The 16,384-nt window shown below is 44.1% G+C and overlaps 1 protein-coding gene across 1 annotated transcript in view; it reads right to left on the bottom strand.

Annotated features, from left to right (window-relative positions):
• LOC126470889 (uncharacterized) overlaps positions 1-16,384 on the bottom strand; it is a 284,322-nt gene that overhangs the window by 37,086 nt on the left and 230,852 nt on the right. The window contains exon 3 of the mRNA XM_050098913.1: positions 10,215-10,357. Within this exon, the coding sequence (XP_049954870.1) occupies positions 10,215-10,357 (143 nt within the window). The remainder of the gene's footprint in view (positions 1-10,214; positions 10,358-16,384) is intronic.

The raw sequence follows: 16,384 nt of genomic DNA, 5'->3' as shown, positions 1-16,384 counted from the left end.
TCCAGAATATGACATTCCAGGTAGGGCACATTCTGAACCAGAAATAGACAGGCCACGTAGGAAATGGCAAAGATTAGAAGCGAAATGAGCACAGGAAACGCGTTTGTTTGCCGCATATTCAGGGACAGAATACGCGTCAATACAGTCAATGAACCTGCAGTTAGCTAACGTTCAAAGAGAAGTAGACAGTGAGGAAGAGGGGGAACATTTAGAATACGTCGAACCTATCGTACACATTCCAAATAAGCCCCATCAACAGAGACAGGATTTTGCGGAGTTACGAGCGCCACGAAAAGGTTCCGTAACAGACGCAACTGTACCTGTAAACACAAGACATACACAACATACACGGCAGAATGCAGAGTTTTTTGTGCCACGTAATGGTTCAATGACAAACGCAACTAGTCCTCAACACAGACAGCACGGGTTATTGCAGTTATCAAACTTAGAAACGCCACAGCATAGCCCAGTAAACGACGTAACTGACCGAGTAGAAAACAATAGATCGAGAATACATAGTTCAGCAGAAGGTAGTGTTACAGGACAGGACGCGATCATGGAGATGTTACAAAATATGAAAGCTAGTATGACGAAACAGAATCAGGAATTGAAACAGGATAATCAGGCTATTAAGACACAGATCCAATAGGGTAATCCGGCTATTAAGATACAGATCCAACAGGTTAAAATCCAGATGGAAGAAGGGTTCGCCAGAATTGACAGTCAGATCACTCAGATTAACAAAGACGCGAAAGAATCTAGAGAAAGAATTCAGGTACTAACACATGGTCAGCAGCAATTACGCACTGACGTGGACAAGGTCCAATTGGACATCGTAAACGTTGATTAAAAAGTGGAACGTTTTACAAAAGAAACCACTCGAACAGCAATACAAATTTCGGAAGGACAAGCAATTCAAAGCAAGGTCGCAAAGATTGCACTGAAAAAAGATGATCAGCGGATCAGTAAAATAGAACTTAAAAACAAAGATCAGTTTGAAAAGCTTCGAACAGAGTTGGTACAAATTATCGAAGAGAAGATCGAGACCGATTACACTTATAGCGAAGTAACTGATACGTCAAGCATTACTGCAGTACACGAACAAGCGCCGTCTAAGAAAGTTCAAGTAGAACCAAGGCTAGACGTAACACTCGCGAAGAAATCGAAACAGAAAACCCCGATTAAAGTAATACATGACATGCCACAGGACCAGGCACAGTATCTAGAAAAACGGAACACATACATTCAGCCGATACCAATCGAAAGACAGGCAACTGAACCAGTAAATCCAATGACACAACATAATACACTCCTGGAAATTGAAATAAGAACACCGTGAATTCATTGTCCCAGGAAGGGGAAACTTTATTGACACATTCCTGGGGTCAGATACATCACATGATCACACTGACAGAACCACAGGCACATAGACACAGGCAACAGAGCATGCACAATGTCGGCACTAGTACAGTGTATATCCACCTTTCGCAGCAATGCAGGCTGCTATTCTCCCATGGAGACGATCGTAGAGATGCTGGATGTAGTCCTGTGGAACGGCTTGCCATGCCATTTCCACCCGGCGCCTCCGTTGGACCAGCGTTCGTGTTGGACGTGCAGACCGCGTGAGACGACGCTTCATCCAGTCCCAAACATGCTCAATGGGGGACAGATCCGGAGATCTTGCTGGCCAGGGTAGTTGACTTACACCTTCTAGAGCACGTTGGGCGGCACGGGATACATGCGGACGTGCATTGTCCTGTTGGAACAACAAGTTCCCTTGCCGGTCTAGGAATGGTAGAACGATGGGTTCGATGACGGTTTGGATGTACCGTGCACTATTCAGTGTCCCCTCGACGATCACCAGTGGTGTACGGCTAGTGTAGGAGATCGCTCCCCACACCATGATGCCGGGTGTTGGCCCAGTGTGCCTCGGTCGTATGCAGTCCTGATTGTGGCGCTCACCTGCACGGCGCCAAACACGCATACGACCATCATTGGCACCAAGGCAGAAGCGACTCTCATCGCTGAAGACGACACGTCTCCATTCGTCCCTCCATTCACGCCTGTCGCGACGCCACTGGAGGCGGGCTGCACGATGTTGGGGCGTGAGCGGAAGACGGCCTAACGGTGTGCGGGACCGTAGCCCAGCTTCATGGAGACGGTTGCGAATGGTCCTCGCCGATACCCCAGGAGCAACAGTGTCCCTAATTTGCTGGGAAGTGGCGGTGCGGTCCCCTACGGCACTGCGTAGGATCCTAAGGTCTTGGCGTGCATCCGTGCGTCGCTGCGGTCCGGTCCCAGGTCGACGGGCACGTGCACCTTCCGCCGACCACTGGCGACAACATCGATGTACTGTGGAGACCTCACGCCCCACGTGTTGAGCAATTCGGCGGTACGTCCACCCGGCCTCCCGCATGCCCACTATATGCCCTCGCTCAAAGTCCGTCAACTGCACATACGGTTCACGTCCACGCTGTCGCGGCATGCTACCAGTGTTAAAGACTGCGATGGAGCTCCGTATGCCACGGCAAACTGGCTGACACTGACGGCGGCGGTGCACAAATGCTGCGCAGCTAGCGCCATTCGACGGCCAACACCGCGGTTCCTGGTGTGTCCGCTGTGCCGTGCGTGTGATCATTGCTTGTACAGCCCTCTCGCAGTGTCTGGAGCAAGTATGGTGGGTCTGACACACCGGTGTCAATGTGTTCTTTTTTCCATTTCCAGGAGTGTAGCAGCACAGGTACTGTACCGCGAACGGCGAGAGTAGAAACACAAGAACAACACTTTCGTTCACCAATGATACGATATGACGCGGATATGAGTCAGGAAATTGAGAATAGGCAGACAGGCAGTAGATTACCAGAGAGTAAACACGACGACACAAGCAGTGGCAGATTATTTGAGTCCATGAATCAGCCACAAACCGGATTTATGAGTAGATATGATACAGACTGTAGTGTTGACAGATTGCCAACACTACGCACATTATTTAAGGGAGGCGGCCATTAAGCAAGCAGGCGGACTTGATGGTCTGAAACAGGACGCTCAATGAAGGCTATAAAGAAAAGTACGTAGCTGCTGGAATACTTAACTTTAATCCACCATTTGTATACAGCTTTCTTGATGAGACATTTCATACGATAACTATCAAACTATGTAAGGCTAATGGCGCCTTGCTAGGTCGTATCCATGGACTTAGCTGAAGGCTATTCTAACTATCTGCTCGGCTAATGAGCGATGCTTCGTCCGTGTAGTCGCTAGCAATGTGGTCCGTACAACTGGGGCGAGTGCTAGTCCGTATCTCGAGACCTGCCTTGTGGTGGCGCTCGGTCTGCGATCACACAGTGGCGACACACGGGTCCGACATGTACTAATGGACCGCGGCCGATTTAAGCTACCACGTAGCAAGTGTGGTGTCTGGCGGTGACACCACACAGACCACTTCCTTACAGTTAGAAAATTTCAACATTTCAAGGAAGAAGGCGGTAGCTTGCATGCACGCACATTCATCGACCAGTTTCAAGCAGGCTTACCAAACCACTGGAGCGTAGCTCACAAACTTGACTTCATTTGTGCACACATGTCATTGACAGTAGCAGAGGTGATGCAAAAGATCGCGGCTACCTGTACGTCTTACCTACAGTTCAGAACAGCATTTCTCGAAAGATATTGGTCCAAGGAGGCGCAAAACAAAATTAAATACGAGTTACTTCATATTACACCATATGAAAACTCAGGAGAGAAAAGCGTGGTAAAATTCTTTGACACAATGGACAAAAAGAATCAATGCCTAGACAAACCATACAATAACGGAGAGCTGATACGTCTATGTAGAATGAAATTACCGGTAAAGTATCAACAGGCGACAGTAGGAAAAAATGAAAATACCGAAGAATTCAAAGAGGTTTTAAGGGAACTTGAATTTATGTTTAAAGAAGACGAGGTGAAAGAAAAAAGAAAGGAAAGGGACCAGCAAAAGGAGAGGACTAGGAACGAATGTTCCAATAATAATAATCGTAAATTTCAGGCAATTTAACAGAAAAGGACAGTGGCACAATGGAGACAATTGGCATAGAAACGATAACCAGAATAAATGGTACCGAAATAAGAACGGTAATGGACACTCATACAGTGGCGTATATGGGTTTAGGAATCAAAATGCCAACGGTCAAGGGTACTTTGAAAGAGGTGACGATGTCAGAAACAGCAACTGGCGAGAACAGGGCGCGAATAATTACCGAGGAAGTTATGGTCCACAGAGACAGGAACAACACAGCAAAGAGAAACCAGATGTAGAAGTTAAGCCACCAGATACTGCAAAACGTAAAGATTGAATTGAAAAATTCGGAAGAGGTTAGGCAAACTAACGTCCACCCGATCTTACACTAACCACTAAATAAAAGTTAAATTAATAGATCAACAGAATAACACATAAATTAAAAGAAAAAGAGACACAATACATACTAACAATCTCTTGTAGTATCAAGTACATTACAGCATGTACACAAACAATAAATGGTACACAACAATTAAAAGAATGAAGAAGTGGTAGGCTATAAAAATGGTAGATATATGCTTTAATTAAATTATCATATGAGAAATAAATAATAATTTTCTTCATTTTTATAAATATAGCATTTTATAGAGTCAAAATCTCTTGTTGTTTATATGAAACAAAACATTGTAAAAATTTTCTCTACACGAAAAAATGGACATCGCCACCAACACCAATTACCAGCTCCCTTCACACCAGATGCTTCGAGACAGCGACGGAGAGGGTACAGACATGTTGAGAAAGCACTTGGGGCAATAACAACAAAATGAAGACCAACGCCAACTGGAAACGCAGGTTGCAACCAGGTTGGACTTCAGGAGGACAACACACAGCACGGACATTTCATATGTCACGACACTGCTACACAATGGTAGAGCGTGGGGATATTCACAATACGACGAGACGACAATGAAGGTACAAAAAACTACTAAGATCTACAAATTCATCAAGTAACATTTGGAAAGGCAGTCAGATCCTACAAATCCTATATCACTCCTGCACTAAGATTCACATATTCCTAGCCCAAGAAGAACAGGAGAATGCAAGAAAGAAGAGAAGAACAGAAGATGCAAGATGAAGAAGGGCAGAAGACAGCAAGATACCTTTCTCTTCTATCCTACAAAGCAAATTGCTACAAACGTCTTTCCATGAACTTTGAGGCATGGCAACTACTACAACCACCTCTCCAAAAATAAACCTTGAATCGTCAAACAAATACAAGTGAACGGCAAATGGAATATTAAGTAGTACCAACCAACATGATCTAGAAATAGATTCAGCAAAATGAACAGTATTCTCCCTACCACATGATCAAATTGCCATACCAAACCAGGTGTGAAGTACCAAGACGTCACAGCACAATATTGGGTGACGACCGTCGGTAGTCAACTACAATCATTGAACTGCCATACTGTCCCAAGTGTGACAGCAAAGGAGTACGAAGATATCACTGTTTATGCAGTAAACTACAGTCATCATCATCATCAGTTAAAAGTACCACTCCACGATGACAATGCCAACAGGTAAGACCCGGCATCGCATACTAGAGTGTTTCTCTCATGATTTGTGACACTCATACAAATGAGTCGACGCCTTCCAGTACTTCAGTGGGGATCGTCGAGCAATGAAACTGACGTAGCACAAAACGAAAAGACTTATAAAATACAAATGTAGAGTTAAGAAAATGATATATTTGTAAGAATAATTATTTCCTTTTTTGTAAAAGTAATTATTTTATCATATATGTAAAGCCCATAATGTGATAGAGACCTTAAAATATTATGTAACGAAAATTACTTAGTATAAGTTGATAATTTCAAAAATCCCTGTAAAGCCAAGTTGGTTTTTTTATACAAAAAAGGTTTTGATTAATTATAGGTTGAAAGAGGATAGAATAAAGAAAAAATACACAAATAAATCCTAAATAAATAAAACAAAGTCACACAACGCGAAGCTTAACTAAAGAAAAGTTATAACCACACTAAAACATGATACACTGTACACTGACGAGTTTAGAAAAATTAATATTTTAAAAACCATTTTTGGAAATGAAAAAGAAAAACAGAGACACGTACTGGCAACAACAAAGAATAACAACCGTTGTAAAGTCTATATTTGCCTAAAAACAAAACATAAATTGTAGAACTAAAAAATAGAAGCAATAGCTATAAAGAATTCATTAGAAAATTTTTTTAAGAATCGCTGAGGAAAGTTTATTGGAAAATCTGAAAGAACAAGTTTTGCCTGACTTTGTCAATATTTTCCTTTGCATTGACAAACCCCAGACAAAAATTTTGTCAGAAGGAGGGAGGTATGTAATACGTCATGGTCTCCTGACCTTCACTGCTTACATATTCCACCCTCACAATCATATTCCATACATCAAGACGCTTCATTCGAATCCAAACTCGATAAGATAAAGTCATTGTATGAATTCATGTAAACGCTATGCAAATAACTAGTAAATCGCAAGTGCGCACCAAGATTGAAATACTCGAGGCTGGCAAACACACACATATTCAAGACACGATGGTCGCAGGGGCTTTTAGTTCGGGAGAGGCAGACCACATGCCGGGAGGGCAGTCCCTTCAGAGGACGGGTCAGCCTATCTACGTTGGATGGTGACCGCCTGTAGAGTGGACAACGTTTGCCCGAGTGAAAGGAAGAATGACCTCGTGTTAGGCTTAAAAGCAAATTCCGCTACATTGTGTGGGAGCGCTCAGCCCACACATTCTTTACAAACATAGCATGCAGTTTCAGAGGGTTTCACAGGGAGATAGCAAACGGTAAACGCTGATGCTACAGATTTCTGGATTGGTTGCCTTAAACAAAACTTCATTCTCCCGTTTTAGAAGAGCAATGCTGATTGGCAGATGATATTCCTGCCGCCTTGAGCTGAAGCAGTAATGGAAGAGACCGAAAGATATACCCCTTCATGTCTGGTGTGGAGAGTGGCCGTTCCGTTGTCGCTCTTGGAGCGAGAAGACGTAACAAGAGCGTGTGCGCTCGTACATGTACTCAAAGTGCGAGGAACAAGTCTCTCCCCAGTACTTCACTGGGAGAGCACCTCTGTCGAGAGCGAATTGGAGTGCGAGTCTATATTGAGTCCTTGCAATTAAGCATTGTTCACAGTGTTGGCCGCCACACTTATTGTGCGGTGTGAACGGAAAGAGTTATAGTTAAACGCCTGCGAGCGAATTTTTGAGTGGCATCGTGGTGGACTGGTTATCTGACTGGTGTACCACGCCAATAGTTAGACTAGGGGCGAATAGTAGTCCTTGACTTCATCAAGGCGTAGGGAGAGTTTGATTGGCGACGGTCAATCCGGATAGAACGAGAGTTATCTTATTTGTCAGCAGCGAGCAGCGCAGACAGCAGTCATCGCAGCTTATGGTATTGTGTGCTACAGCTCGTGTGAGCCCCATATTTCCTCCACAACAGTACACTTCACTGCATTTCACATGCGACAGCCTCGACCATACCTAGCAACATTGTAATGGATAATTATTCAAGTTGAGTAGACACGGCTCTCAGCCATTGTGCAAAGTCAATAACAATCTTAAACTTTGTATAGAAATTTCATTAGCGAATCCTATCCTTAAGAGGTAACTTCACATTCCGAAAAGAACTCGGATACAACTTGTTCAGTTCATAACTAAAAGTTCCATTGTGATTTCTCAGAATTTTTTCAAAATAAATAATAATTTTCGTTAGTTTCATGTTTTTCTTACACTAACTAGCACTACTCCAGCACCCAAATTTTGTGGATTTGTGTGTCAGTCCCTTACAGTGGACGACTCCTGAAGATATTTATTGCTGAAAGTTTTTCAGGCATTTCTCTTTAGAACGTTAGGTGCGTCTGTCTGACTTCTGTAGTAGTGTGGGGGTGGAAATTGTATCTTGCAGGAGCCACAGGGTTAAGGGTACATCTCAGATTAATCCGTTGCGCAGAATGACAGAATAGCACCCACATGCTCACAAAATATAAAACTGTGCAATTCAGAAAACGAAAAAACAGTATCCTCTCGCAACACTATCAACGAGTCACCACTGGAATCGATCATCACTTTCATATACACTATGTGATAAAAAGTATCCAGACACCTGGCTGAAAATGACTTACAAGTTTGTGGCGCAGTCCATCGGTAATGCTGGAGGTCAATATGATGTTGGCCCACCCTTAGCCTTGTTGAGTTTCCACTCTCGCAGACGTACGTTCAGTCAGGTGCTGGAAGGTTTCTTGTGGAATAGCAGCCCGTTCTTCACGGAGTGCTGCACTGAGGAGATGTATCGATGTCGTTCGGTGAGGTCTGGCACGAAGTCGGCGTTCCAAAACATCCCAAAGATGTTCTATAGGATTCAGGTCAGGAGTCTATATGCCAGTCCGTTACAGGGATGTTATTGTCTTGTAACCACTCTGCCACAGGCTGGCCATTATGAACAGGTGTTCGATCGTGTTGAAAGATGCAATGGCCATCCCCGAATTCCTCTTCAACAGTGGGAAGCAAGAAGGTGCTTAAAACATCAATGTAGGCCTGTGCTTTGATAGTGGCACGCAAAACAACAAGGGAGTGCAAGGCCCCTCCATGAAAAACAAGACCACGCCATAACACCACCGCCTCCGAATTTTTCTGTTGGCAGAAGTCGTCCAACGGGCATTCGTCATGCCCACACCCTGCCATCAGATCGCCACATTTTGTACCATGATTAGTTAGTCCACACAACTTTTTCCACTGTTCAATCGTCCAATGTTTACGCTCCTTACACCAAACGAGGCGTCGTTTGGCATTTACCGGCGTGATGTGTGGCATATGAGCAGCCGCTCGACCATTAAATCCAAGTTTTCTCACCTCCCGCCTTACTGTCATAGTACTTGCAGTAGATCCTGATGCAGTTTGGAATTCCTGTGTCACGGTCTGGATAGAGGTCTGCCCATTACACATTACAAGCCTCTTCAACTGTCGGTGGTCTCTGTTAGTCAACAGACGAGGTCGGCCTGTACGCTTTTGTGCTATACGTGTCCCTTCACGTTTCCACTTCACAATCACATCGGAAATAGTGGACCTAGGGACGTTTAGGATTGTGGAAATCTCGCGTACAGACATATGACACAAGTGACACCCAATCACCTGACCAAGTTCGAAGTACGTGAGTTCCGCGGAGCGCCCCATTCTGCTCTTTCACGATGTCTAATGACTACTGAGGTCCCTGATATGTAGTACCTGGCAGTAGGTGGCAGCACAACGCACCTAATATGAAAAATGTATGTTTTTGCGGGTGTCCGGATACTTTTGATCACATAGTGTGTCTGGTTGTAACAATTAGCAGGGGTGTAAAATGAAACGATGAAATATGCTCAGTCCCAGATGAAGTAGGTGATAGACTCCTGTTAATTGATAGGGAAATGCGATCTCCTTTGAAGACTACAATGGAGATTGCTCACAACACATTCATATGAACCATCTTACAATACTGCTAAAGTGCCTGGGACCCATAAAATTAGGACTTACGAAGAATAGTGAACGTATACAGAGAAGCGCAGTACGAATGGTCACAGATTTGCATGACCCAGGCGGAAGTATCACGGAGATGCAGAAAAGCTGAATTTACAGACACTTGAAGATACACGCAAGCTATCCCTAGAAAGCTGGTTTACGAAGTTTTAACAGTTTTAACAATGGACTTTAGAAAATACTTCGCCCATGTAACGATTGTGAGGAGCAGAACAGATTAATTAAATCTCGCACAACGGAGTTTAAACAGTCATCATTCTTACGCTCCATTTGTGAATAAAACGGGAAGAAGCTCTAATTACTGCTAGTCCAGTGGTGTGCAGAGTGCGGATGCAGATGTAGATCTATTTACAAAATATGTCCTACAGGTATGTGGCTCGTATATTCTGCAAATCAAACTTGTCTTCAGTTTCTGTTGAAACCGAAGCAAAATTATTTCTTTTCCTTTGCATGAATATTTACTAAATAATGAATAAGTGAACGAAGAATTATGCATATTTGTTTCAACAGAAATGACAGTCAATGTATCGCTAAATACAAGTGAAACATCACTCATGTTTCACAGTACCGTTTATTATTTATGGCATGCAGTAGCACTTCCCCGAGAAGAGCTCACTTTTTGACTGAGATGTGTGAGGCAAGCGTACCTGCGCGGTAGGGCCCGTCGCGGCAGAGCTGCTGGATGACCATGGTGGTGCCCGCGTACAGCCGGTTGAAATGCTTGCGCTGCTCCTCGCTCATGCAGCGCCTCGTGTACCTCTCGATACAGCGCAGCCCGCCGGCCAGGTCTCTGCAAAACATCACACCAATTCCTCGTGTCAACAAGCGTAATTCCCCTAGCGTCAACTACGCATCCTCCACGAAATACTCCTCTTAATCAATGATACTAGAAACACTTTTGCTGAAATACCCTCTGGTCGTCCTCTGGTCGGTTTCGACCATCTTTGACATGTTTCAGCCGTATGTTGAACTAACGTATTTGTAGAATTCATTTATGGTCTTTTTACCATTTTTAATAATTTCTTGGTACTGGGGCCCATGGTCAGTATAAAATTAATAACAGATGTACTGTTTCCTTTCTTAGAGCACAGCTAATAGACGACAGCTATGCGTTTCAAAGTCTATACATTAGGATTTACTGCACGTTACAAAGATAAAGAACAAGTCAGTAGCCGATTGCAAGATTAACAGTGAACATCGAAACACATGCTAGTACGCCTATATTGTTGTTGTTGTTGTTGATGATGATGATGGTGGTGATGGTAGTGACTGTGGTGATGCTGTGGTCTTGAGTCCTGAGAGTGGCTTGATGCAGATCTCCACACTTGTCTACCCTGAGCAAACCTCTTCGTAACTGCATAACTACATCAACCGACATCCATTTGAATTTGCTTATTTTATTCAAGCCTTGGTCTCCCTCTTCAATTTTTAGCTCCCACACTTCCTTCCATTACCAAACTGACGAGTCCTTGATGTTCTATCAACCGACAGCTTTTTTTAGCTTAGTTGGGCCACATATTTCTTTTTCTCCTAGTTCGATTTAATACTTCCTGAAAACTTACTCGGTTTACCCATCCATTTTTCAACATTCTTCTATTGTCTTCTTGTTTCGCCCACGTTTCACAATCATCAAAGCCTACACTCCATACAAATACCGTCAGAAAATGTTTAAGCCATTTTAGATGTTAGCAAATTCCTTTGTTCTTTTTCGGAAATACTTTTCTTCCTATTACGTCTGCATTTTATATCGTCTCTACTTCTGTTATCATCATTTATGTTGCTGTCGAAATAGCAAGACTCATCTATTAGTTTTAGTGTCAAATTTTCTAATCTAATTCTGTCAAAATATGTTATTTAATTTTACTACATTCCCGTACCCTTGTTTTACTTTGTTGATGTTCATATTGTAGTTTTTTTTTTTTTTTGAGACACTCTCCGTTCCGACCAACTCCTTAGTCTTCGACCTCTCTGACAGAATCAAATATCATTGGCAAACTGTGAAGTTTTTCTTCTGTATCAGCTCAAATATCTTTGATTTTACCGTCGTGATAATTTGTCAAGTTGTATGTGGGTGGAGATAGCAGATCGTTTTATATTCAGTAACCGAGGAACATAAATCCTTCCAGTTCTCTCTTCCCTTCGCTTTGAGAACTCTTTTCGCTCATACTGGTGCCTTCTTGAGGGAAAATGTGATTATGGTTCTTTGTGCTGTTTTATAATATCATAATGCTTTTTACGTTGCTGTACAGCATCAGTACTTTCATCATCGTACAATTGTGTCAAACTCGTCTTTGTCTGATGGAAATGTTAAGTGTTTTCCACATCTTCATTTATATAATCCACATGGTTAGCGAATCTTCTGCGTCAGCCACTGCACGCAGCTTATTGTTTTATTTATAATTTACCACTCATAAAAGTCAGTCTGCCGTCCGCGTATTCAGTCTTGTCCTTAGAGTTATTATTGTACAAGCTATCTCTAATTACAATTTAAGGAACGAAAAGGACGCACCACGAAGGAATTATCTGAATGGGAACGAAACCGTAGAAGTGATGTACATGTACAGACAAACAAATGATTACAGTGAAACTACAATGAAATGAACACCCTTAGCTGCTTACAGGCGTTGACATACGTCAACGGGGACACATGAAAATGTGTGCCGCGACCGGGACTCGAACCCGTGATCTCCTGCTTACATGGCAGACGCTCTACCCATCTGAGCAACCGAGGACACAAACAAGAGCGCGACTGCAGGGATTTATCTCTGGCACGCCTCCCGCGAAACTCACATTCTCAACGTATTGTCCCGCACTACATTCGTAGTGCCGCCGCCCATTATACTCGTTACTCGCGGCGCGTTGCCGATTCCCGTAAGAGTTCGGGCTCTGTTTCTGCATTCGCACAGAAGAAGAAGATGGTCACGTGGCCGGTGAGCCTTAACTATATATACAGGGTGTTTCAAAAATGACCGGTATATTTGAAACGGCAATAAAAACTAAACGAGCAGCGATAGAATTACACCGTTTGTTGCAATATGCTTGGGACAACAGTACATTTTCAGGCGGACAAACTTTCGAAATTACAGTAGTTACAATTTTCAACAACAGATGGCGCTGCAAGTGATGTGAAAGATATAGAAGAAAACGCAGTCTGTGGGTGCGCCATTTTGTACGTCGTCTTTCTGCTGTAAGCGTGTGCTGTTCACAACGTGCAAGTGTGCTGTAGACAACATGGTTTATTCCTTAGAACAGAGGATTTTTCTGGTGTTGGAATTCCACCGCCTAGAACACAGTGTTGTTGCAACAAGACGAAGTTTTCAACGGAGGTTTAATGTAACCAAAGGACCGAAAAGCGATACAATAAAGGATCTGTTTGAAAAATTTCAACAGACTGGGAACGTGATGGATGAACGTGCTGGAAAGGTAGGGCGACCACGTACGGCAACCACAGAGGGCGACGCGCAGCTAGTGCAGCAGGTGATCCAACAGCGGCCTCGGGTTTCCGTTCGCCGTGTTGCAGCTGCGGTCCAAATGACGCCAACGTCCACGTATCGTCTCATGCGCCAGAGTTTACACCTCTATCCATACAAAATTCAAACGCGGCAACCCCTCAGCGCCGCTACCATTGCTGCACGAGAGACATTCGCTAACGATATAGTGCACAGGATTGATGACGGCGATATGCATGTGGGCAGCATTTGCTTTACTGACGAAGCTTATTTTTACCTGGACGGCTTCGTCAATAAACAGAACTGGCGCATATGGGGAACCGAAAAGCCCCATGTTGCAGTCCCATCGTCCCTGCATCCTCAAAAAGTACTGGTCTGGGCCGCCATTTCTTCCAAAGGAATCATTGGCCCATTTGCAGATCCGAAACGATTACTGCATCACGCTATCTGGACATTCTTCGTGAATTTGTGGCGGTACAAACTGCCTTAGACGACACTGCGAACACCTCGTGGTTTATGCAAGATGGTGCCCGGCCACATCGCACGGCCGACGTTTTTAATTTCCTGAATGAATATTTCGATGATCGTGTGATTGCTTTGGGCTATCCGAAACATACAGGGGGTGGCGTGGATTGGCCTCCCTATTCGCCAGAATGAACCCCTGTGACTTCATTCTGTGGGGACACTTGAAAGACCAGGTGTACCGCCAGAATCCAGAAACAATTGAACAGTTGAAGCAGTACATCTCATCTGCATGTGAAGCCATTCCGCCAGACACGTTGTCAAAGGTTTCGGGTAATTTCACTCAGAGACTACGCCATATTATTGCTACGCATGGTGGATATGTGGAAAATATCGTACTATAGAGTTTCCCAGACCGCAGCGCCATCTGTTGTTGAAAATTGTAACTACTGTAATTTCGAAAGTTTGTCTGCCTGAAAATGTACTGTTGTCCCAAGCATATTGCAACAAACGGTGTATTTCTATCGCTGCTCGTTTAGTTTTAATTGCCGTTTCAAATATACCGGTCACTTTTGAAACACCCTGTATATATATATATATATATATATATATATATATATATATATATATATATATATCCGAAAGTACAGGTACCATCTTAATATATATATACATATATATATATATATAGTTAAGGCTCACCGGCCACTTGACCATCTTCTTCTTCTGTGCGAATGCACAAACAGAGCCCGAACTCTTACGGGAATCGGCAACGCGCCGCTATTAATGAGTATAATGTCCGGGGGCACTACGAATGTAGTGCGGGACAATACGTTGAGAATGTGAGTTTCGCGGGAGGCGTGCCAGAGATAAATCCCTGCAGTCGCGCTATCCTTTGTGTCCTCCGTGGCTCAGATGGATGGAGGCCGGCACGGTAACTTAGCGTGTTCGTTCAGAGGGTTAGCTGCCCTCTGTAATAAAAAAAAACTGAGTTAATGGATCAACGATGAACTGAAATGGGTGTCTTGCGACGTCCGCATCGAGCAGATGCAACAAACGAAAACGAACAAAATTAGATTTTAAAAAAATGGATAGAGCGTCTGCCATGTAAGCAGGAGATCACGGGTTCGTTGGAGTCCCGGTTGCGGCACACATTTTCATCTGTCCCCGTTGACGTATGCCAACGCCTGTAAGCAGCTAAGGGTGTTCATTTCATTGTAATTTCATTCTAACGGGCTGCATGGTCACCGATGGTATCTGTTCTTTCGGACATGTCCGAAAGAACAGATACCATCTTAGTATATAAATGATTACAGTTTCAGAAAACTTCGATGATTTATTCAAGAGACAGAGCTTCGTAAACTGAGCAAGTCAATAATGCGTTGGTCCGCCTTTACCCCTTATACAGGTAGTTATTCGGCTTATCATTGCCTGACAGAGTTGTTGGATGCCGTCCTGAGGGAAATCGTGCCAACTTCTGTCCAACTGGATCATTAGGTCGTCAAACTCCCGAGCTGGTTGGAGGGCCTTGCCTATAGTGCTCCAAATGTCGTGAATTTATGAGATATCCGGTAACGTTGCTGGCCAAGGTAGGCTTTGGTAAGCCTAAAGACAAGCAGTAGAATCCTCTTCCGTGTGCCGGAGGGCATTATCTTGCTCAAATGTAAGCGCAGGTTCGCTTGCCATGAAGGACAACAGAAAGGAGCGCAGAATATCGTCGTCATACCACTGTTCTGTAATGGTGCCGCGGATGACAACCGAAAGGTTCCTCCTATGAAAAGAAATGGCACTCCAGAACATAACTCCTTGTTGTCGGCCGTATGACGGGCGTATGGTGGTATCCTTCTGCTTTCCGGGGAGTCCCCAAACTGTCTTCGTGCTGGAATCTGATTGACTGGAGTAGAATTGTCTTCAGTGACGAGTCACGCCTCGGACTGAGCGCCGATGACTAGCGAAGACGTGTATGGAGGCGCCCCGGACATCAGTGGGATACCAACCCGACTGTTGCCGCCATTCAGCCTGATAACCAGAAGTGATGGTCTGGGGTGCCATTTCTTTTCATAGCAGGACCCCTTCGGTTGTCATCCGCGGCACCCTCCGAGCACAACGGTATACCGACGACATTCTACACCCCGTACTGTTGCCCTTCATGGCAAGCAATCCTAGGCTTGCATTCCAGCAAGACAATGCAAGCATGCACACAGCGAGAGCTTCTACTGCTAGTCTTTGTGCTTGCCAAACTCTGCCTTGGCCTGCAATGTCAAAAATGGTTCAAATGGCTCTGAGCACTATGGGACTTAACTTCTGAGGTCATCAGTCTCCTAGAACTTAGAACTACTTAAACCTAACTAACCTAAGGACATCACACACATCCATGCCCGAGGCAGGATTCGAACCTGCGACTGTAGCACCTAGAACCGCTCGGCCACCCCGGCCGGCTCCTGCAATGTCGCCGGATCTCTCCCCAACTGAGAACGTTTCGGGCATTGTGGGTTTTGACGATCGAACGAGCCTATTGGAAGAATTTGGTACTATATCCCTCAGGAGGACATCCAACAACTTTATCAAACCATGCCAAGCCGAATACCTGCTTGAATAAGGGCGAGAGGTGGACCAACGTGTTATTGGCTTGCTGAATTAGTGAAGTTCTTTCTCTTCAATAAATCATCTACTGTTTGTGAAATTTAAATCATTTGTTTTCCTTTATACCTATATCACATATACCAATTTCCGTCCCATTCGGATAGTTTCTTCGTTGTGAGTCTTTTTTCTTCATTAGAACGTAGATCTCTAATTAATACAAGCACATGATCGGTGTCTAAGACACCTGCAATTCCTTCTCATTTCACTACCACAGCGAATTACGGAGTAACCGTGTTCTTGCCTACTACTGATGGTGTTTCCAT

This window comes from Schistocerca serialis, chromosome 3 (assembly GCF_023864345.2).
Source record: "Schistocerca serialis cubense isolate TAMUIC-IGC-003099 chromosome 3, iqSchSeri2.2, whole genome shotgun sequence".
In the NCBI taxonomy this organism is placed as follows: Eukaryota; Metazoa; Arthropoda; class Insecta; order Orthoptera; family Acrididae; genus Schistocerca; species Schistocerca serialis.
The sequence above is the reverse complement of the archived record's forward strand: the minus strand, read 5'-3'. Positions and strand labels throughout refer to the sequence as shown.